Source organism: Wasmannia auropunctata, unplaced genomic scaffold (genome assembly GCF_000956235.1).
Source record: "Wasmannia auropunctata unplaced genomic scaffold, wasmannia.A_1.0 LD336097.1, whole genome shotgun sequence".
In the NCBI taxonomy this organism is placed as follows: Eukaryota; Metazoa; Arthropoda; class Insecta; order Hymenoptera; family Formicidae; genus Wasmannia; species Wasmannia auropunctata.
Window position 1 is genome coordinate 788024 of NW_012026793.1, and position 24210 is coordinate 812233.

Sequence of the window (24210 nt, forward strand, 5' to 3'; positions counted from 1 at the left end):
AAAATAAAATACATGTCTAAGTTAGTGTCGTCAAACTCAAATTGGAGAACACACATCAAGGCAATTGTAATAATATAATAAATATATAGTTTGGCCGCGGGAAGGAATCACCGTTCGCGGACCTTCTGTGCATTAAATCACATTGGAAGAAGTCCTTCAAAATTGATCCGTGGCTCGACAAAAATATAAGTATGATAAATATACATTTTATTTAGAAACTTTATTTAAAAACCCTATAATTATAAAATGAAAAAATTTAACTTTTTAATTAGTTTTTTTTATTAACTTAACTTTTAACTCAATTAATTTTATTATTGACTAACTTGTATTGTAACTAAGTTAAATTTTTAGACTGTTAACTTTAACACTAACTTAGTTTAAAAAAAATTAACTTACCTAACTCTGCTTGCTAACATATTCATCTTGCGTTAAATTAACACAAAAATTTGAGTGGACCGTTTGAGACATGTGAGATGTGTTAAGGGGTTTGCCCACCCCTAAGGTTTTAAAATGATATCTTAAAAAAAAACTCAACACTTATGTATCATTTTAAGGGGTGGGCAGACCCATTAAATTTAGCACAAATTTTTCAACTGCGTAAAACGTTGAACTGTTGAAAAATTAATTTCGAAGGAGAGTGAGTCTTACCGGCGTAAACAGCGATGCAGGTGACCAGGGTGATCGCGAGGGAAAGATTTTCGGGTCTCTGTAGGAGCGTGAAGAGCGGCTGGTTGCCGGTCAGCATTAACTTCATGATAAGTAGTAGGCCCAGTGCCAGCGCCAAACCGACCAGTAGACCGAGCACATGTGTCATGTTACTTTGATTCATACGTAGGAAGTAGCGTTGGTACAGCATTTCAACCTGAAACATGAGCACAGATTTGTCACACACGATGTTAACCCAGAATTCATCGGTAAACTGATAATGCTGTATCCCTCGTGTGCCATACAGGTGAATGGATATTAAACTCTCGTAAAATAAGATATTCGGAAGAAGCGTATAAATAAAATATTTCTATAAAGATAGAGATTTTAAAGATCACTTATTGAAATAATTTATTACAGATATTTTTTTTTACTAATAAAATACGCCTTGTTTAATCTCAAATAGATTTTTCCTTCATTTTAATAGATTTTAAATTTCAATATTATTTTATTTAAAAAAACTCGCAATAATTAATCGAGTTTTTAATAAAAAAGTCTGTTTTATATTGTTCAATTATCTAAAATAATGGCGCGTGCCATTCCGTATGTCATCGAAATTATTTTGAGTATTATTTTATTAATGAGCAATAATTATTTCTTTAAGAATTAGAATGTATCTTGTGTTTGAAATGTTAACTAGCGGTATCGATAATGACATGCGAATCAGATATGTAAGATATGTAAATCTATTTTAGATGAGTTACGAAATGAAGTAAAAAGTAAGGTAGAACAGTAATAGTTTGCTCATCGAAAAATACACAAAAAGAACGATTTTGTTGAAAGGTCTAAAAATTTTGCTGAATACAGATCTGGAAATTAATTCTTGTTGAATCATCAAAAAATTTTGTTAGATTGTTAAAAATGATAAGTATCGCTATAAAACGTTTTGATATTCTAGCAATTATTTTGACTTTCCCACAAAATTATTTTGATTACTGAATTGACTTTTAGAATCCTATCTTAAAATTGCCGTGTTACCTGCGTTGAAGCCTCTTTTCTCCAATGTTTAAAAATTCATATCTTCCAGAAAAATTATTTTCAGATCCGGATCCAGCAAAATTGTTCTTTCCGTGTACGAATAGATATGTTATAAATTCGAATAAATATGTTATAAACAATAAAAATCTCTAACAAGATTCCCCGAATTAAAAATACAATAAATAAGTAAGGCAGATTGGAATCGGTGTGGTTATTAGATAGCCGAAACGTTTGACTTTTAGAATCCTATCTTAAAATTGCCATGTTACCTGCGTTGAAGCCTTTTTTCCCCAATATTTAAAAATTCATATTTTCCAGAAAAATAAAGATATCGACTTCTTTCTAGGCTCTTAAAGGGAAAGGTTAATTAATAAGTATCAGGTTTGCTGGATTTATTTTAATACCACTTAAATTGATTTATTTTAATACCACTTAATGATGTGAATTTATTTTTTTCCTACATTTGTAAGAAAGCTTTTAATAAACATTATTTAATTCTATTAACTTTAATTTAATTTAATTTAATTTTATTTGATATCGAATCACAGTAGATTCGATTCGAGTTCGTCTTCGAATCTGTAAGGAATTTTTTTTTTATTTTCTTTTTAGAATGAAGTAAATTTTATGTAAATTAAATATAGCGTACCAATAACCACGCCGATTCCCATCTGCCTTATACTTACTTATTGTATTTTTAACAAATATATTATTCAAAGAGTTTAAAGATTCGTTAATCGATTTCATCGTAGTGAGACCATTTGACGTGCGGCCTTGGTCATTGTGTTCGAGCAGTGTGCGACGGTCGGCGCTTTATCTTTACGTGTGGTCGGCGCACTATCATTCGATTCGCGATCACGCTCGAGCGAGCAGGTAGTAATACGCGACGCTCCACATACACATATCTTCGCATTCCTTTTCAAAATGCAATCGCGAGGAGTGCTAGACACTAGACTATACAAAATTATTGTACATTACGATTGTTACAGATCGGTTACTAGCTCGCGCGATTGTTAACTATTCGTATCGAGGTGACGATCATATACAGGGTGGACCATTTTAATCCATCCAGTCGAATATCTCGAAAATCAAGCGCGGGAGAGAAACATTTTTCAGACAAAAGTTGTAGGGTTTTGAGGGGGACATAAGATGATAACATTGGTTTGACCCTGAGTGGCGTCGTCAAGGTCAGGACAAGGTCACTTTGAATTTTTTTAATGGAACCCCCAATTTTTCATTACATGTTCTTATAGCACGCCTCGAGAACTTTCCAAAACACATAAATAAAATATTTTTTTATGAAATAAATCTTGAGTTATGGAGCTTGAAAGTTGGAGTACTGTCGGCGTTAGCATCATCCAACGTGTCCAAACACTAGCTAAAGATGGCCAAGGTCGTTGGCCTTTATCAATGTCATGATCCTGAACAACATTCAAAAGATTTTAGCTAGTGTTTGGACACCTTGGATGATGCTAATGCCAACAGTACTCCAACTTTTAAGCTTTATAACTTAAGATTTATTTTATAAAATAATATTTTATTTATGTGTTTTGGAAAGTTCTCGAGGCGTGCTATAAGAACATGTAATGAAAAATTGGGGGTTCCATTTAAAAAATTCAAAGTGACCTTGTCCTGACCTTGACGACGCCACTCAGGTTCAAACCAATGTTATCATCTTATGTCCCCCTTGAAACTCTACAACTTTTGTCTGAAAAATTTTTCTCTCCCGAATTTGATTTTCGAGATATTCGACTGGATGGATTAAAATGGTCCACCCTGTATATGACAAAACAAATATTTCGTACGATGAAAAAATGTCTATCTTACAATTAGATTATTTGTAATTAGTTATAAAATAGATAGAAAAAGTGTAATATTCATCGAAAAATATATGGATAGGTAGCAAATAGATTATTCAGAGAGTTTAAAGTTCCGTTAGCATTTCATTATAGTAAGATCGTTTGATGCACAGCTTTGGTCATTTGGGTTTTCAGACGGCGCGCGACGGTCGGTGCGTGGCGCGCCGCCACGCGCTTTGTCTTCATGCGCGGTCAGCGTGCGATATCACTCAACTCGCGACGCTCGAGCGAGCAGCTAGCCGTGCTCGACAGTCCACATATCTTCGTATTCCTTTTCAAAACGCAATCGCGACGACTGCTAGACTTAGATATAAAATGTACATTGTATTTTACGATTATTACAGATTATTAGCTCGCATGCAGGCCCGGCGATTTGTTTTGGGTCTGGGTGTGGAATACTGTGGAAATTTCTGATGAAAAATCTCCTCCCATTCCACCAGTAGTTGATAAAATTTTCAAATATACAATTTTTTTCTTTTAACATTTAATTATTTTTTTTTATAATCAAAAACGCTCTATAATTATTTTTACTTATAAATTCATTTAATAATTTATCAATGTCATTACAGCCTCCGTTAAATCTTTGTGGATATGTAATTTACGTGGGCGTAGATTTTTTCGGGTGTGGAAATTCACACCCACTTGATTTTGGAGTGTGGATATTGCTCTACACAATCCTGCACACAAAAAACGTCGGATCTGCTCGCATGAATTATTCGTATCAAGGTGACAATCATATATGTATTATGAAACAGATACTTCGTATGGTGAAAAAAATATCTTATAATTAGATGAGTTGTAACGAAATAAAGTGGAAAGTGTGCGGTAATAATTCACTTATTAAAAAATATCAAAGATTTAATGAATAAATTATTTATTTCGGAGCATGTGAGCTATAATTGTATATTATAATTTTTCGGATATTTTCGAATATCTTCTCTCTCACGGGTACGATTTTGGAGAAGTGGAAGAGTCCAGGATCCCGAGAATGTACATGAAAAGAACCGTTTTACTGAAATATCTAAAAATTTAGCTAAATTTTTAAATACTCAGCAAATTCCATTTTTTCCAAATAAAAACTCAACGATGGGGAAGCTAACGTACTTTTATCGCCAATATTGAAATTAAACAAACCGATTCGTCGCGCGTTTGTTTCAGGAGTGCCGTTCAGATTATCAGACTTAATAGACTATCAGACTTGTAATAATTTCTATTCGATGGAATCTAGTTCGTGCCGGATGAATTCACATCTCTAACGTTTTGATAGTATGGGATTTCATTAAAGCGCTGTTGTTGGGTGGCCACGGTCATCGGCAACGTCCTCGTGTGTCCCCAAGTGCATCGGGCATGAGCTGATGCCGGCCGCGTAGTGTCCTACACCCGCAATGGTGTTATGTCGTGCGATTTAGCAACTACAGTTGCCGTCGGCTGATTGAGTACACGCTCTGTCTCTCGGCAAACGGTTCGGTCCTCATCAGCGGTAAGAGTTTAATCGATTATCTTGGGATCGTTCTCTGGCTCTGCCGTTTCTCGTGCAATCTGCGTCAACCGACGTCCTCAAAGCGTACGAATTGCGTTTATTCTGACTGACTGATTCAGAGTGCCTCGCAGTTTCATCCGTGACGAGGAGTGGGATCCCATTTCCTGGATTGTCCAAAATGCTAGACATCGCCAATAGTTACCTCTCTATTCACTACGTGAATTATCTCTCCTTTAAAAAAAATGAAATGCTAATAGGAAACGCTCGTCAGTCGCTAGCCGAGTGGCTGTCAAGCCAAATCTCATGAGGTATGGCACTACATGTGTCCCATTTGAATTGTGAGTTAGGGCACTTGAGTCAATTTTACATAGTGATTAATGCACAGATTAGAGGCCCGCGGTGACGGATTCAGCATGATCAATTTCATCTTCTTCCGTGTGAGGCTTAATCCTTGTTCGGGGGAGTTTAACCCGCACATGCATGTGGGACACATGTGTCCCGCATTATTCGTTGACTCGCGCGAGATGCTAATTTCTTTAGCCAAATTGGAAATCCTATCATGAGTTTTATTAAACGTGAAATACCGCAGTGTTGCGCAAAAGATTTTTATTAATCTAAAAATCGAAAGATATATGGACTTTCGACCGCTATGCGTTCTTTGCGGATGTGTACTACACTCCAAATCCAAGTGTGTAAATCTGTAGTCACATTTTACGCATTTATACGCGTGTTATATTTTTACACATTTTATCTGTGTTTTACACAGTTAAATGCATATTTTTTACACGCTTACACATATTATTGTAAAACTAACCGTGTAAAATTATGCATTTAACTGTGTAAAACATAGATAAAATGTGAAAAAATATAAATGTGTAAAATGTTACTACAGATTTACTTGGATTTGGAGTATATCGACTATACCTAAGTGTTATATTGCGTTAAGGAAGGAAATCTCATTTTGTTATAACGTTATTATCTTAATAATCGATAAAATCGAATTTGTTTTCAACTTATAATTTGCAATTGCGTCAACAAATGTTATTAATTGTTCCACTGAGGATGACTACTATTTAAGGTGATGCCGGAAGGTCGGAAAAATTTGCACGAGGTCGATAAAACAGACTTTTCGGTGTTAGTGGTATCTCTAAATGAATTTCTTACAATCTCTTTTGTCTCACTCAAACACGTGCAATGTCCTTATCTAACTTATTAAAGTGCCATCTGTTGCAAAATCTGGCACTTACTGCTAGACGCAATTTTTACTGTCTTTAGCTTAGCTAAGCGTATGAATTACCACAAATTGCAGTTCAGTGGATATCTTTTTTTCTACGCTTTCAATAGTAGCTCAAAAGGCTTTGTATTATTCGTTCATGTAATCTGTGGTGTTAGACGTAAGCATTTTGTACATATGAGCTATAGAACTTTTACACTGAAATGTTTATGTCAGGTTATGGTTAGATGTCAGCTATATGACCCAAAAAAATGTAATTTTTTAATTTTTTTCCGATTTTACTACAAATTTGACCGTCTAACACCACAATTTCATGTCTATTTCAACCCTGTAAAAGGATTTTCAATTCCGTTCAGCCAATTCAGAAAAATTTACTAAACTGTAATGTGTCGGTAATTTCTACCTTCCAGCATCGCCTTAAAAGATCGAAACGTTTGGGTTTGTTTTTATATTCTATGTATTAAATCTATTGGAATTATAATTATTGTATATTATTATATACACGAACACCGGGTCAGGCTCATTAGTCCTATTTCTTATTCTTTTTTATTTTGATTGCTGAGTCGGTTATAAGTTCTTCTTTGTAATTTTTTTTTATTAATTTAATTAGTCCGCGCGCGATTGTAGTATATTATCCACGAGTGTTTTTCGCGAGTATCCTGTGGGGGAGGAGAAGAAAATCTGAAACCCAATTCTGAGAGAAAGAGGGAGTCTAGGGGAGATATTGAGTATTAACGGATCAATTTTGAGAAGAGTATCATTTTCTATCTGCATAAAATTAATTCTTTCTCATTTATTGTTTCATCTCGATTAATAATTAGAACAAAAGAAACCTAAAATTTGATAGGAGTTAATTTTTTTGGAAAATAGATAATTATATTATCATATTATAATTAGAAAATATTTAATTTCGAAAGACGAATTAAAAGTTTGATGCGCGCAAAAAATATCTTTTGATTATTTTGAGCACTGTTTTTAATTCGAATCTTGTGTGTTTGTATGTTACAGTATCATCGCAGCTTCGTGGCAGCGAATTCCGTTGTGTTGATGAGTGACGAATTTTTTTTATAATTGGGATTAAAAATTCGATAATCTTTTTATCGAATCTGTGAAACTTGTATTAGATATATATTTATATATTTACACCCACTTAGTATATTACATAAATTGATGCAACTTCTCATAGATTTGTTGCTCTAACATGGATAGACTAAATCAAACTAGGTTCAATAATTAATCCTGGAGCACTATTATATCTCGATTTATTGTGCTTACGGGAGAATATTCTTGTAGACACACGAGCTCACACTAAATCTCGTTATGTCGACACATCATTTGTTAGTGCGTCTAATGTTCGAGTATAAATTGTCGAGTATTAACCGTGAAATATTAACCGGTTACTTGAAATTTCTAGAGTTATTGTATAGTTTACACTGAGAAAAATTAGATTATACTAACTAAATTTGTATAGATGTTTGATTTAATGATTGATTCAACAATTCTTTAATTGCACAAAGAAAAGTATAGTTCATTCATGTCAACCGTCAAAATTTTTAAATCAAGAATTAATTAAACCAACTCAATTAAATTATTTTGTTCAAAATATGAGCAATATTTATGTTTGCTATTTAGTTATCCAAATAATATATTTGTTCAAATTCCAAGTGTTAAACTGACTAAACGATGCTGATGGGGATAATAAATGGTGTGTATTTTTAATAAAAAACGGTTGAGTTAAATACGATAAATTTTTGTTCAAACGAAATAGTTTAGTTAAAAAATAGTATTTTGTTTATAATAGTATTGTTTATAATAGTAATTATTTTGTGTCATCGTAGTAACGTTTAGTTGATCGTATCGGACTAAATATTTTGGTAAGATTAAAATTTTGCGTTTTTCAACAAATTAATTTTCTCAGTATATTATAGCTTATGTAATTACTATAGAATTTTAGGGATGAAAGTGCACACTTATTGATTATATGTATAATAAAAGTGCGCTCTGAATACGGGCTATGTTCTTTCTGCTTTAATATCAATTAATTTATTAAATTAATAGATTAAGATTAGTTATGATATTTCTATAATAATATCAATTAATTTGTTAAATTAATTACATATTTGAATTTTTTAAATAATAATATAGAGAAATAGATATAAAAAAAAATTAGAATATAATTTATTTTGGGATAACAAATATAAGATTTTACTTTTTGACTTTTGAATTACATTTTTTGTGACCACATTAGATGAAGACATATCAGATATAAATTTGAGGAACGTTTAAATATACTTATTATTTTTATAAGCAATATAAGAAGAAAATGAAAAAGAACTTTCTGTAGATAGGCAGCAGATAGAGGTAATTTGTTTGTAATTAAGGAAATAAAAAATAATAAAAAGAACAATTATTTCATATCTCATTTTCTCATTTATCTCATTTATCTCATTTTCTTCCAGGATTAAAGATTATGTAAATTGATGCAAAAGAACAATGTGTATAAATAAATTTAATATACACGTATCACACAAATGGAAATGATATGTTTATGTTTACATTGCGTATTTGACATTAATTATGATATTATATATCATCGTACTGTATATAAATCACACTAATGATTGTTAGTTGTATTTATTTATAGTGTATACGTATAACGCACCAATTTTATTTTAATCTTTTATAGTTAATCCGTCTTGTAGCTTTGTATTAATAGAACAAAATAAAATGACGTTACAGTGAATATTTTGTCGAGGAACAGAATAAATTTATATGTAGAATTATTTTAAACTTGAGTTTTCATATCGGATTAAAATGCATAATGTAATCTGAGATGATATGTTTCTGATGTATCGTATAAAACATATTTTGCAATATAATATATGTATAACGAGATATAAATATATATATTTGAAAATTTATAAGGATAAATATTATGTACGAGCGAAAACTTGATAAAGTTAATATATATTAATATGATATTATTACGTGACTATATTACTTAGAAATTATTGTTTCCCTTTGGCTCTCATGTCACTCATTCTGAATATTTCACTTGATATTTGAGATGAAATGAAATGATATGAAATATGTTCGCGATTCAGTTTGCGACTTGAATTGTATAAGAAATTGTTTGCCTAATCAGATTATTGATAAATCGATTCATCCTAGATTATTGATTGATCAATTGATTTCTTGATTAATATTTAAGCTTTTGTTGCTTCATACTGTTTCTTCAAAATTAAATATTCGCAATCGAGATATTGTAACGATTTCGATTAGAACGCGGTTAACATTCTTTTCATTCTTTGATATATTCTTTCTTACTTTTTATCGCATGATATATTTAATTCTTGATCAAAGAAATTATGCATGTTTCTAAGAAATCAAACGTAGAATTAAGTTAAATTTAAGTAACGTTTAACAAACGCGATCGTTTTTCTTTTTTTTACGATTAACGCGCTCTTTTTCTATTAATGATCATAACAATCGACGTAATGTTATAATTGTCTGCCGGGGCTATTAATGAGCCGGTAATGAAGAAGTTCGTCTTCTTTTCATTCTCTGGTTGATATGCAATCAGAAGGATGAATTTAGCCAGGAACGACGCAGATAGAGTCAATTTAGCCAGAAGAAACTATACGAGGTCTACGCGGAAGTTACACATTATGAAAGGTATAAAGGTCTATACCAGAAGGTCTGGACCAAAATAAAAAGGTATACGGTAAGATAGGTGCAATAGTAAATACTAGAGGTATGCTGTGATAATAAAGTATGCTGTAGTAAATAATATTATGTTTGAAAATGAATTAATTTTCATATTAAATTGCAAGTTTTTCGATTTTTTTAATTATTACATTTTTATTTTGTATAATTGCAATTAGGTTATTTCGCTGGATTTATCAACATGTAATAGGATTCATAAGAATTAATTGGTTAAATACTTGCGTATTATATTTACAGTTTTACTACACATTCTTGCAGTAAGAATATAGATAGATAGCGATTAACATAATTGAATATTTTGAATGTAAAAATGCTACAAGTTACACTTAAATAAAATTTTGCGATTGTAAAATTAAATTTTATTTAAAAAATTGAATATAATTAAATTAACTTACATAATAACCTAAATATATATATATATATTTTTTTTTTAATTTTTATTTTTATAGATTTTAACCTAAATATAAAAATATATATATATATGTATATAAAATAACCTAAAATATCTAAATAAATTAATAAATTAATAAACTTATTAAAAAATTAATACATCAATAAATATGCAGCTATAAATACATATAAACATCATAATTTTATATTTGATAATCAAAAAGGAGAGTTGAAAAAATTGAATACAATTTAAAATTAATTCTAAATTTTATTCAATTTTAGCTCCACTTTCCAATTATTAAATATGGAAATAAATCAAGTTAATTTCAAATTTTATTTAAACTACAGTTTTTGTGGAACTAAAGTTTCTTTGTCAAATTGTATGTGTAAAACGTTCATTTTGTAATTACGAGTTAATTTTGTCGTAAATATTTATGTAATATTATATATGTTCAGATACATGTCGCCATATTTACTTTTGTACAATGATTAATAATGAATTTATATATATATATATATACAGGATGTCTCGTACTCAATGGTACAGCGCTTGTGGGGAGGTAATGTGGACCAAACTGAACAAAAAAGTCTTCTACCATTTTGCGATCTTCGCAATAGTTATCGAGATACTAATCATTAAAAAAAATTACGCCAAAAATATACAAATGTATCGTACATTAGGTACATCTTATCTAAACCAAAAATATTATTTTAACAAATAAAAGTTGTTCAAAAACAAACATGAGATCATACAAATTGCCAAGTATTTGATTAAACATAGAGACAAAAATATTTTATTCCAAACCACAAAAATATTTTTTAATAAATCGTTTAAATTATTCAAAATTATATGCAGCAAAAGTTTAATGCCATTGTCTTTCCAAATAACTTTAAGCTTTGTAAAACAGACTTAAAGTTATTAAAATGATTAATAGAATCATAGTGAAGCAAAAATTTGGCCATTATGTAAATTTTTTCTTTTTTTAAAATGATTATTATCTCGATAACTATTGCGAAGATCGTAAAATGGTAGAGAGCTTTTTTGTTCAGTTTGGTCCACATTACCTGCCCACAAGCGCTGTACCATTGAGTACGAGACTCCCTGTATATATATATATATATATACATATAGGTACATAAATCAAAAAATATCTATTTGATATCTGAACAACATTTATCTAGTCTTAGTAAGCCAAATTATCGCGTTGATGATGTAAATTATGCGAAATCGATAAAAATATAATAACAGAAAGTTTATTAAATAAACGCATTTGATAAATATTTTATTTTTATATTTTTATGTTTCGAAGTTTTTAAGAATTTTATTTTAAATATCAAAGAGTCGTTAATAATTTCGAGCAACTTTTAATTTTTAATATTCACTTAACTTGATATTCACAATTATTTCTCTCATTAATTTTTTTCTCTTAGCGTTTAATATATAAATTTATTAAATAAGTTAGCAAAGATTCGAGCTTTGAGTCAATGATCAAATATTAACTTCTTGCTTGTAAAATTTAACGTTTACATTTTTAATATTACGGAATTGCAAACATGTTTGAGTGATTAATTTTTAATATATTAATTATTGCAATAATAACAATTTGACATTTATATTCATCGTGGGCATAATAATTCGCGAAATAATTATATCTTTGTCAAATTTAAAGGGATTGGATGGGTTTAGGATGCTGAGAAAATGATTTTCCCGAATTTTTTAACAAAGAAAAATAGTCGATAATTCCAAAACTTCAGAAATGCTATATTACATATTTATACTATACATATTTATAATGAATTTTTTAATTAAAAAAATTTTTAATAATGACATCATAATTAATTAGTTATTGAAATAACGAAGTTACAATGATGGAAAAACGCAGTCTAATTTCTGTCTGAAACAAAAGAACCAAAAATAATTTTAAGTTTTATATAATTGTACATTCGATGAACTAAAAGAAATAACAAAAAAGTGTAAAATTGAAAACTTTTAGGATTTTAAAGAAAAAATAACAATTTTGAAAAAAGGATTTTTATTTTTTTTATGCAATAAAAATTAGTTAAATTAATATTTTTACAAATGTTTTTAATTCTTCAACTATACGATTATATAAAAATTTAAAAATTTTTTGGTTTTTTGTTTTACAAAAAAACCAAAAATTGGTTTTTTTTGTAAAACAGAAATTATCAATCTATTTTTCCCACCATTTCGTAACTCCAGTGTTTCACTGATTAATTATGACGTCATTGTCTTGAATTTTTTTAATTAAAAAATTGTATATTTACTTTTCTTTGTCAAAAAATTCACAAAAATTATCTTTTTTCAGTCCTAAACCAGGTGACTCTCTTAAAAATTAGTTGCTTCCATGATGCGTTAAACATTTTTTAACGAATATTTTTAAGTTATATTTAGAAATATTCTTAAATTGCATTTTGAAATAATCATTAAAGAATATTTCAAGATTTATTAATGGCAATTGCAAATGCCACGTTTTCTTTTCGTAATTCTTGGGTGTGATTGCTGTCTTATCGATAGGGCTACATCGCTGTTCCTCGCGTCAGATGGGCATCTGCGATTCGTATCGATGGGAAGTCGAAATGATCATTATCATAGAGACTTAGGGCCGAAGTCCTAGATTTTCTTGGCAGTTCCTGGAGGTAATAATTTTGGCAATGAGTCAATGACGATTACTATTTTAAAGTCGAGTTGCAAAATTAAGTTAATAATATATTTTTGGAGATAATTTTCTTCTTTTTTTTACTAAATGTTTGCCCTTTGTGATAATATTAAGTATCAGTGTTATTTTAATGATAATAAAAGTATTATAGCAAAAATATAAATATGATGATTATTATAAATTGTTTAAATCTATATTACCAAGTAAATAAATTAAAATTTTATACAAGTTTGTTTCTTTTTTCATTACTTTAATAAAAAAAATAGTTATGAACGTGTATCTATATTCAATTCTGTAACTTACGTCTGTTTTAAGAAATCGTTCTTAGGAATTGAACATCCTGCCATCTCAGGATATTATAATTAATTTTGTAATAGCACTATATTTTTCTATATTTAAAATGCATATATTATGAGATTATATTTAATAAATTTTACTAATTTTTGATAATTTTACTAAAATGGCTTATATTTTTTTGACAATCTTATCGTGATTACAAAATTTGATTAAAAATATTTGGAAACAAAAAGTTCGAAATAAGCCAAATGAGTACTTTCATATTAGGATAACAATAATTAAAATTTCTTTAAAATACAGAAATATTGAAAATTATTGAATTTTATATTTTTTTGGTATAAAATTCTTTAAAATCCCGCTTGTATTGAGTTTATCTTTAACAAGTGGTACCTATCCAAGAGAACGTTTGTATCTATACATATATATATAATAAGAGTTACAATAACGCATGTATTTTAACTTTAATTTTTAACTTACTAATTTATTACTTATAAATATATTCCTTCGTAACTACCATTTCGCAAGAAAATCGATTATTAAAAGATTTTTAATTTTTAATTGATGATTTTTTGCTCTCTATTATGAAAAGTGTTCTTCTTTGTTGGATAATAACTAGCGTACTATTCGGCGAAAAGACCTTGATACGGTAAATTGTTGAACCAGTTTTTTATTCCTGAATGCGAAAACGTGATTATTTCTTGCTATCTTTTAATATTCAAAAAACTTTACAAAATAAAGCCTTAAAAGGTATTTGCACACGCATATTATTATAATGGACTGTTTAATTCATATAAACAGTCATATATCAAGTGTAGACGTTCTTCCGTGAAAAGCGTAAAATATAGAGTTGTATTTATTCTTTCACGAAACAATCATGATTGTAAAGAATTCGTGTTAGCATTATAATTTTAAATTATGCCACGTCTCGTTTGGATGGATACATATGTAGTAGTGTTTCACTGCACTATTCTCAACAGGTTCTTGAAAGCTTGTAAAAGCTTCGCCATCTCACGCTCTCTACCGCGCCTGCGCGGACCCGAATCTTCTTTGTTTTCCTGTTGTACGACTTCTCAACGGTCGCGTATAGCAATATTACTAATTTTAATTGTGATAAGCCATCGTGATGGGAAAATCAGCACATAAATCAAAGAAGAGGAAGAGGTCGTCGTCTAGGGATCGACTTGCGGCTCTTGAAGCAAAAGTAGACCGCTTATTTGACACTCTGTCGCGTAGAGGGGTTAGTAACTCTCACTCTCGTTGTTCATCGATGCCGATATCCCCTGGTAGTTTTCGTCGAGTCGATCATGAGTCGGGGTCAGAAATCATGAATATAGAGGATATCTCTAACCGAGAAAATCTCGCCCCGAACGGCGAGCACGGGGGGTCTTTGGCAGCGCCTGCGGGACAGGAAGGGCCAAAAGATCCGCCCCCTACAGGTGTGTACGGTTATACTGGGCCGCATTTATATAATGCAGGCTGCATATCATCACAGCCTTTTCCAAATCGGGATAACCCCTCATTTTTTGCAGAGTTGATAGATAGCGAGGGCGAGATTCCCTCTTCCCCCACACCGACTAAAACGGTCACGCTAGCAGATCCACTCACGGCTTCTGCGCTAGATGAGGGTATTGCGGATGCTCTATCTAAGGAACTCTTTGGTTCCGAGCTAGACGGAATAGAGGTGCAACCTTGGAACGAATTAGTCACGGCCAAATGGCATGATCTTTCCCGCAACGGCCTAGAGGCAGAACAACGGAGCTACTTGTTGAAGAAATACTCTCCTCCGGAGTCGACAGCCTTTCTTAAGACTCCGTTATTAAATCCGGAATGCAGATCGGGTCTAAAAAAATAACTCAATCGTCAAGAGAGACAATTTTAACGCCAAGGATCAGGACCAGGTAGGCATCGCTCTCTGCGCCCTAGGAGAGGCGATTTCAAATTTTCTCAGGCCCGACATACAAACGTCACTAAGCCCAGAAGCTTGTTTAGTGGTGGCAAAAGTCAATGAGGGAGCTAAGATTTTGGCAGATCTTTTTTATCGATTCTCGCTATCCAGGAGAGCGCAAATTAAGCCAGCGCTTAACCTTATTGCGAAGAATACTATCGATACTATCCCAGCGAATAACTTTCTTTTGGATCTTCCTTTGGAGAGGAGGTAAAGAAGGCAACATCCATGGAAAAATCCTCCAGGGACATTGTCAAGACTCCCTTGACGATCTCAAAAAGAGTTCAACAACCGATTTTACAGCCGAGGCACGTAGTTCCCGTTAAGGCGAGAAACTTCCGCGCTCCTGCACCGAATGCAAGACCGACGACCACGAGGAGAGCAGGGGCGTCAAACGACAGTCGCCGGCCATACCACCGCTCCAAATCCAGCTCGAGGAAACGCTAAATGCCGAGGTAAACATCGCCGGCAGATTATCTTTTTTCCTCTCTAAGTGGAAGGAAATTACTATCGGAAATTACTTACGGATCCTACAGTTTTAGAGGCTATTACCGGATATAGGCTCCCCTTTCGAGATGGCCCACCTCGGCAAAATATTGAGCCTCCCGTAGTATTGTCAGCGATGGAGGAAGATATTTGTTGTAAAGAGATTACCAGACTTAGAAATAGGGGAGCAATTGAGCCTGTGACAGATTGTGAGGGGCAATTCTTATCCTTGTTTTTTATAATAGAGAAATCATCTGGAGGTTGGAGATTTATTTTAAATCTCAAACGATTCAACAAGTTTATTATCGCTCCACATTTTAAAATGGAGAATTGGAAAACGCTCATTCAGCTCCTCTCTCCAGGTGATTTCCTGGCCTCTATTGACCTAGAGGACGCATATCTTCTTCTGCCAATCTATCAGGAGGACAGAAAATTTCTGCGTTTTCGATTCCGGGGTCAACTTTTTCAGTTTAGAGCCCTACCATTCGGACTTGCATCGGCGCCTTATATTTTTACTAAGATATTGAAACCAGTTTTATATTCTCTTAGGGAGAAAGGTTTCTTCTTAGTTGCAAACTTGGATGATTTTCTCCTCATCGGATCCTCGTATGACCAATGTCTAGAGAATGTTTCCGTAACTTTAAGCATTCTATCCTCTCTAGGATTAAAAGTTAATTCGCGCAAAAGTGTGCTCTCTCCGGCGAGATGCGCTCGTTTTTGGGGTTTTATCTTTAATACTGAAAATTTCTCGATTTCAATTCCACCGGACAAAAGGAATAAGCTCCTTCAAAAGATTCTCACTATGTTAAACAAGAAATCTTGTAAGATCCAGCTTCTAGCAAGCCTTATCGGCTCTCTAATTTCGGTTTGCCCAGCGGTGCAATATGGCATATTACACACAAAGATTTTGGAAAGAAAAAATTTTTAGCTCTTTTAGCAGCAAACGGAAATTTTAAAGCTCGAATGACTCTCCCGGTTTTGATTAGAGAAGATCTTTTGTGGTGGAGAGCTGTTTTCTCAAATCCCTCGCAACGGAACATTATAAGATCAGGTCGCTTTGAAACCGAAATTTTTTCAGACGCTTCTCTGACGGGATGGGGCGCTGTCTGTGGAAAAGCGCGGACTCATGGGTTTTGGTCATCTGAGGACAAACGAAACCACATCAATTATTTGGAACTCTTGGCGACCTTTCATGCCCTGAGATGTTTCGCCTCTCAGTTGCGGGGATGCAACGTCTTATTAAGAGTCGATAATTCCACGGCCTTGTCTTATATTAACCGCATGGAGTCAATTAAATTTCCAACTCTATCGGGTCTTGCCCGAGAAATTTGGAATTGGTGCTCAGAACGAGATTTGTTCATCTACGCCTCATACATTCCCTCTGCCCTAAATATAGAGGCAGATACAGAATCTCGTGTTATTTCAGAGGAAACGGAATGGACTTTGGAGCAAAGTTATTTTAATAGAATTGAAGCTTACTTTGGTCATTTTGAGATTGATCTTTTTGCCACCTCGATCAATGCGAGGTGTTCTAACTTTGTCTCCTGGCTTCCGGATCCTCTGGCACATGCAGTGGACGCGTTTTCTCTAGACTGGAGCAAGTTCTACTTTTACGCTTTTCGCCGTTTATTTTGATATTGAGAGTTTTGCGAAAAATCATCAACGATAGAGGGAATGGTGGTCGTCCCTTGGTGGCCGGCTCAGCCATGGTTCCCTCTTTTCAATCATCTTATTAATAGCCGACCGATTCGTTTTGAACCCGATATTAATATGTTATCATCTCCTTTTAGGGACGTCCATCCGGCATGGAACAGGATTTCCCTGGTAGCCGCGAGGTTATCAGCCAAGCCTTCTTAATTAAGGGAACACCAGCTTCGGCGTTGAATGCGACCCTAGCATCCCTTACGGAATCTACGATTGCTCAATATGCTAAACCACTTAGATTATGGTGGTACTTTTGCAAGGACAATCAGATTAGCTGTTTTTCTTCTCCAGTTACAGCGGTTCTCGAATTTTTATCCTCTTTTCTATCAGATATTGGCTCTTACTCCACTTTAAATACATATCGCGCGGCGATTTCTTTGCTTTCTCATGGCGAGATTGGTTCTCACCCATTAATAAAAAGATTTTTTAAGGGGGTGGCGGCATTGAAACCCCAATATCCACGTTACGATTTTATTTGGGATCCATTCCCGGTTATCGCTCATCTAGCTTCCATGTACCCACACGAAGATTTTTCGCTTGAGTTTATTTCTCAAAAGTTAGGGACTCTCCTTGCGCTCACAACGGCTCAGAGGATGCAAACCTTGGCGGCTATACAACTTTCCAATATTATTTTCTCGGATTCTATGATTATCAAGATCCCGGCTAGGCTTAAGACTTCCGGGATCGGCAAAGCTCAACCTTTGCTTTTGTTAAAGCCGTTCACGGAACAATCAGAACTTTGTATTTATTCTTTAACTAAATATTATCTTCAGCTTACTCAAGGCCTTCGACATAGGGATTCGGACGCATTGTTTATTAATTTTCGTTCACCACATAGTGCAATTTCCTCACAGACTTTGGGCTGATGGGTTAAAACCGAGTTGGGAGCAGCGGGAATTGATATTTCTATCTTTTCAGCTCACTCAACTCGGCATGCATCGACTTCCCTTGCAGCTAGCAAGGGTATTAGTATAGAGGAAATTCGTCGCACCGCAGGTTGGAGTAGGTCCTCGGACGTCTTCGCAACGTTTTTACAACCGACCAATAGTGAAGGAATCATCTTTCCAATCCACGATTTTTAATATGCGATAGCCTTATGATATAAACAGTTTATTAATTAAAACCTATGTAGTCTGTAATATTGCTTACAAGAATTGAAATAAAGAGTTATTTTATTAACCTTTATTTCTTTTTTCAAATCTGAGTAGCTTTAAACATTGAGAATAGTGCAGTGGAACACTACTACATATGTATCCATCCGGACGAGACAGCATAATTACAATCGAACTTCACTGTAAGTTCGTTCAATTCGTTAATTTTACGTCTCTTTCAGAAGTAAATATTACGAATATTGCTAATCGATTTATTCACTTGATTAATTCTAATTTTTTATAACGCGGTTTATTTTGTAATCTGATCATTGGCTTAATTAAATATTTTTCTTATTTTCTTATTATATGTATTAAATACTTTTGTAGAAAATTTTATAGAATTTATTAATATACTTAAACGATTAAGGAACATAGTAGATAAATTTATTAATGATTTTTTGGATTGCGATATTGTTCGCGTTAGATAAAATAAGATTGAAGTTTTATAATCGCAAGTTGATAATTAAAAATAAATACGGATTAATTATCATTAATATTTCATTTTGTTTTTGTTTATCAATATATCAGCAACTATACTTATAAATTAGTAAAATTTATACATATGTTATCCTACATATTTCCAATATTTTTGTATAATCTCTTATTAATTAATAAAAAATTTTGTATATTGTGATACTAATAATATTAATTTTATTATACTTTAAATAATATATTATAATTATTGTAGTATAATATAATATTAAATTGTCAAACGTTAGGTTGAAAATAGGAATAAGAAATTGTATTTTTGACGTGAAATGATTGTATAGCGAAATAACATAAAATAATGGAAAATAAAAGTAAAAATATAAAATGACAAAGCATTTACAAAGAGGATACAACGATAACATTGGCGGAAGTGGTGAGAGGGTTTATACAAGCTAACCCGTTTTTATCAGATTGAATTTTATATGAAATCTCAAACTAAAAATATAATGTATGATTGGAAATATTCCAAGTATACTCAAAGTCTCTGCAATTGCTATGTTAATAAAAACAGCGTAATTGCATAAAAATGACATATATTTAAATAATAAAATAATATATATTTTATGTATATGAAATATCTATATATAAGTGAAAATGTATAAGCAATTTATGTGTTTTGTAAAAAAATTAACTCTATTTTATATTATACTTTATTTTAATAAATTTCTTATGTACTTTTGCATATTATAACTTCATATTTTGTTGTTAAAATATACACAAGTAATAATAATTTGTATGTGTAAACATACAAAAATATATCTATAATGAGAGGACCGCCAATTAAGATTGGTGAGAATGGTTGAAGACCTCTACATTTAATCTGGTTAATCCGGTTTAGCCAGATTAAATTTTATGTGAAATTTCAAATTGAGAATATAAGATTTGAAAAATTCTAATAAAAAATAAATATTCAGAATCTATGTGTAATCATAATTATGTACTTTGTATATTATTTATAATTTTATATCTTGATATCAAAATGTATTATTCGAAAAGTAATAAATGTAAACATAAAGAAACATATCCAGGCCGTATTTCAATACATTGCCAGTACTAAAAATCTCTAAATATATGTAACGTGAACTACACAGATTTTCAGTATTGACACGTCGCAACACGGCTCAAAAAAGAAGACCGTCGATCAAAAATTGACGGGGATGGTGGAGGGCCTTGACCAGCTTTTATCGAGTAAATTTGCAGCTAAAATCTAAAAGTGATGTCCAATTCAATTAAAAAAAATTTAGGATGAAACTTCGACAAAATACATCTATTCGTAATATTATAATATAACAAAATTTAGTAAAAGTATGGTCTGTATAAAAAGATAAGATTGCTTATACATTTTTATTTGAATTATGGAATAATTATGGGATACTTGCACTTTGGATTATCATCATTAATATCAAGTTCGCTCGAAGTTTTTTAAAATGCGAAAATTGAAGAGAAATAAGTATATATACATATAAATAAGAGTCTTCTGTTACTACAAAATATATAAAGGAAAATTTCTTTAGAATATAATTTGTAATAACAGAAGACTCTTATATATATATATATATATATAAAATTGATTTGCAATGATTTCTTGAGATGCGAATTTTTGTTCGTTATTTTTAAAAGTATTATTTTTGAAACTGAGTTCTTTTTTTTTTTTAGGCATGCACTATCTGCAGTCAGATGCATTTTTTTAATGGAGCAGTAATTGGAGTAATTTGTGACCTGCATTTGCTTACGATGCATTTTATGACGAGCTTCCATCATGCTTCACTCTGTTATAAATTTTATATGAAGTGTGATTGAGATGTATGCTTAAACAGATATCTTGATAATAACGGATAATTTTGATAAAGAGGGAAATATCTGTCTGACGAAATTTCTCAATGTATTTGTAATACCTACGTTTCGCGATTTTTTTTATGATACGAGAGGTGAGTATTATTATTACTGGTGGTAAGAGATGCGCATATCGCGCAATAAATTTCCTTAATAACGTAATAATAAGAACCGATGTTACGCGGTGCTGCATTTCTTAAATTCCTCATGCGTGCAATTAATTAACGCGACGTGAAGTAAAAGGAAACGTCGACGCGATAACGAATGCAAATTTGTTCTACATAATGATCATTATTTTATAGAAAGGGCGGAAAGTACCATTGGACAAACGGGACGTCCCGCAGAAATCGCAGGGAAGATCGGGAAGCGGTTTGAAATTTATATTATCACAACGGTATCTATTTGCAGAGACTTGCGCGTAGACATATTACGTTACCGTTGGCGTTGAATTTTACATGGCACTGCCGCGCCGTTCTCCAGCGCGCGGTCAATTTGTACCTATATACATATAGCTCGCGAATCCGCGAGCTGTTTGCAAAGAGTCGCGGGTTTCCGTCTGTCGAAAATGGAACTTAATCAAATCCTGATCAAACAATGCGGAGGAAGGAAAATCAGGGAACGATTGAATTTTATTTTTATGCGCCCTCTCGTCGTATACTCTTGTGTTCCTTAACACATTTCCGATTTATCTGTCTGCAGTGCAGCGGTGCATTTGAAAGATGCATTATATAGTCCCTTCAGGCGCTGCTTTGCCAATGTCGCTCGTTTACCAGAAAAAAAAAAAACGGAAGAGACGATTTTATACGAGTGTTACGCCCAAGCCCCGGGATTCTTTATTTCGAATTCCTGGGAATTCAGAATTGAGAAGGAGGCAACGCAAGGAAGAACGCAAAAAAAAAACTAAGATTTAACGATCATATAATTTGTATTTAGAATGGAATTTTATTTTATGCCGTGTAGATATTTTATGCTGCGTAGAATAGAGGAACATATGTAATAAACGTACGTATAGGATTGTAAATATTGTGCGTGGATGGAGTCAAATTGTAACCTTAAACGGAGCCAATAAAGAAATTATAATTATTTTAATAAACGTACATGTATTAAAATATGTGTCAAGATTCACATATGAAATTATCTGCTGAATTCTATCTTGAATTTTCGCGAATTATCCGCCTTTTAAAGCGTATTTCAGCGCAAATTAAGCGCCGACGGAATTTATTCATTAGCCTTTGGTTTGTTTGCAACAAGCTCGTGCCACGTGCTCATCGTATTTTACGACGCAGCGGGCTGCAATTTGCGCGACGAAACGCACCGCTATCGCTTATAGGCGCATTTTTTCGATTGGCTTTTGCGCGCAAGAGTTCGGTTTGATTGAATCGAATTCGAGAGAGGCGCGAGTTTCACGCGGGGAAAAATCGAGAGGGAGCAGCGGTGCCGATATAGATAGCAGTCGTTAATCGATAGATAGCCGATTGCAGCGCATTTTTTTCCTCTCGCTGCTCGCCTCTCTGTAGGATTGGCGAGAGAAGAGATCTTATCGTATATACGCTCCCAGGGGGAATTGCTGTCATCGGGTGCAGTCGGTAAGCCCGGTGTGACCATTGGCGGGCTATCAGTAGTCATAGCGATCGACAAAGGGCCGCGTTATTGTCGCGCTGGATCGTTAATATTTTAATCTTCCACGTCATGAAACATACGCGGACAATGCAACGTTACGAAAGCACTCGCAGGAATCACAACCGATGCTTCTCGATTCGGATGTAACAGCGGGGTACAGCGGGGTAATTTGAACAGTGAGGAAATTTGATAATAGTAAATATTTGCAAGAATTTCAGAAAAATAAAAGATTTTAAGATACATTTCATTATATCAGACATTAAGCATTATAAAAAAAAAGAATGCTCGATTGAATTGGAGTAAAGAAAGCATGGAACAAACCGTTACAGCTGTCATTGATGGTGTGATTTCGATTTTAGGAGCTGCACAACCATTTCATGTTCCGTACAGAAAAGTACAATCTAAACAATAGCAAATATGATGAAAATGAAGTTCCCAAAACTAATTCTATTGGACATCCCATTATGTTTAGCATTTTAGAAAACTTTAGAAAGAGTTAACTATCTCAAAGCCATAGTAGGTTCTCTTACTAATTTCTGTTTAATTTTGTCTGAAAAGTGCAATTTAATATTTAAAACAAAATAGACAAATATAATGTTTTGATTTATTCGAAGGTGTAACCACTCAGAAAATATATGTACATCTGGACTTCTGACTTCAAGACTTCACCGGACTACACTGGACTTCATCGGACTACACCGGAATTCATTAGACTACATCAGAATTCATCAGACTACACCGGAATTCATCGAACTTCGTCGGACTTCACTAGACTTTTATGAATACGGTTGACTTTTCGGATCTCTGTCTGGAAACATCGACGAAATTTTTCAACAAATTTCCAGACGAATGTTAATGCCCGCACAAGGGCTTTCAAAGAACTCGATTAAAACTGATAACCTTTTTTTTACAAATTAGACTACATTTTTATCGGACTACGTTGGACTTCAACGGACTTCAGCAATACGTCGAACTTCAATGAACTTCAGCGGACTTTATCGGACTTCATCGGACTTCAAGGAATTCAATGAAATTCAAAGGAATTCTAGCAGATCGAAGACCGGAATTCAAGAGTTCCCCCTCGGATCTATTAGATTGCCTTCGGCAATTTAATTGTGATATTACATACTACTCGGTTCGGAGTTGCGGTAAAGTATGCGATTTGCGGCCACGTGGTGTTATATAAACCGGAAATTGTAAGATTCACACTAATATTATATAGAAGCACTAAGATCCGCTTTGTACCATGTAGATGTTTTACGATCTCAATTGTTTGTTATGATGTTTTTCTTTTATTATAATATCAATGTTAAAAAGTTCATTTAAAGTTCGTCGTACCTTAAAGCATTGAAACTAGGCAATCTAACATAATCATTTTATGTTTTTTCTAATTTGTGTTCAATTTGATCTGGAAAATATAATAAAATGTTCAAAAAAAAAAACATTTAACTATAAGATTTGGTTTTTATTGTAATATTAATGTTCATTTTCAATGTTATTCAAATTATCCCTCAAAATCGATTTTCGTTAAAATTGTAGGGGTAAATCAAATAATGACGTTGTGTCTCAAGATTTAAAGAATAATTTTTTCATATATTGGGTAAATATTCTTTAAACATGTGAGTTTTCTACTACATA

General features: G+C 32.6%; 1 protein-coding gene across 1 annotated transcript in view; it reads right to left on the bottom strand.

The window, feature by feature from the left end:
• Positions 1-24210, bottom strand: part of LOC105462591 (adenylate cyclase type 5-like) — a 173543-nt gene that overhangs the window by 71511 nt on the left and 77822 nt on the right. The window contains exon 5 of the mRNA XM_011709296.1: positions 649-862. Within this exon, the coding sequence (XP_011707598.1) occupies positions 649-862 (214 nt within the window). The remainder of the gene's footprint in view (positions 1-648; positions 863-24210) is intronic.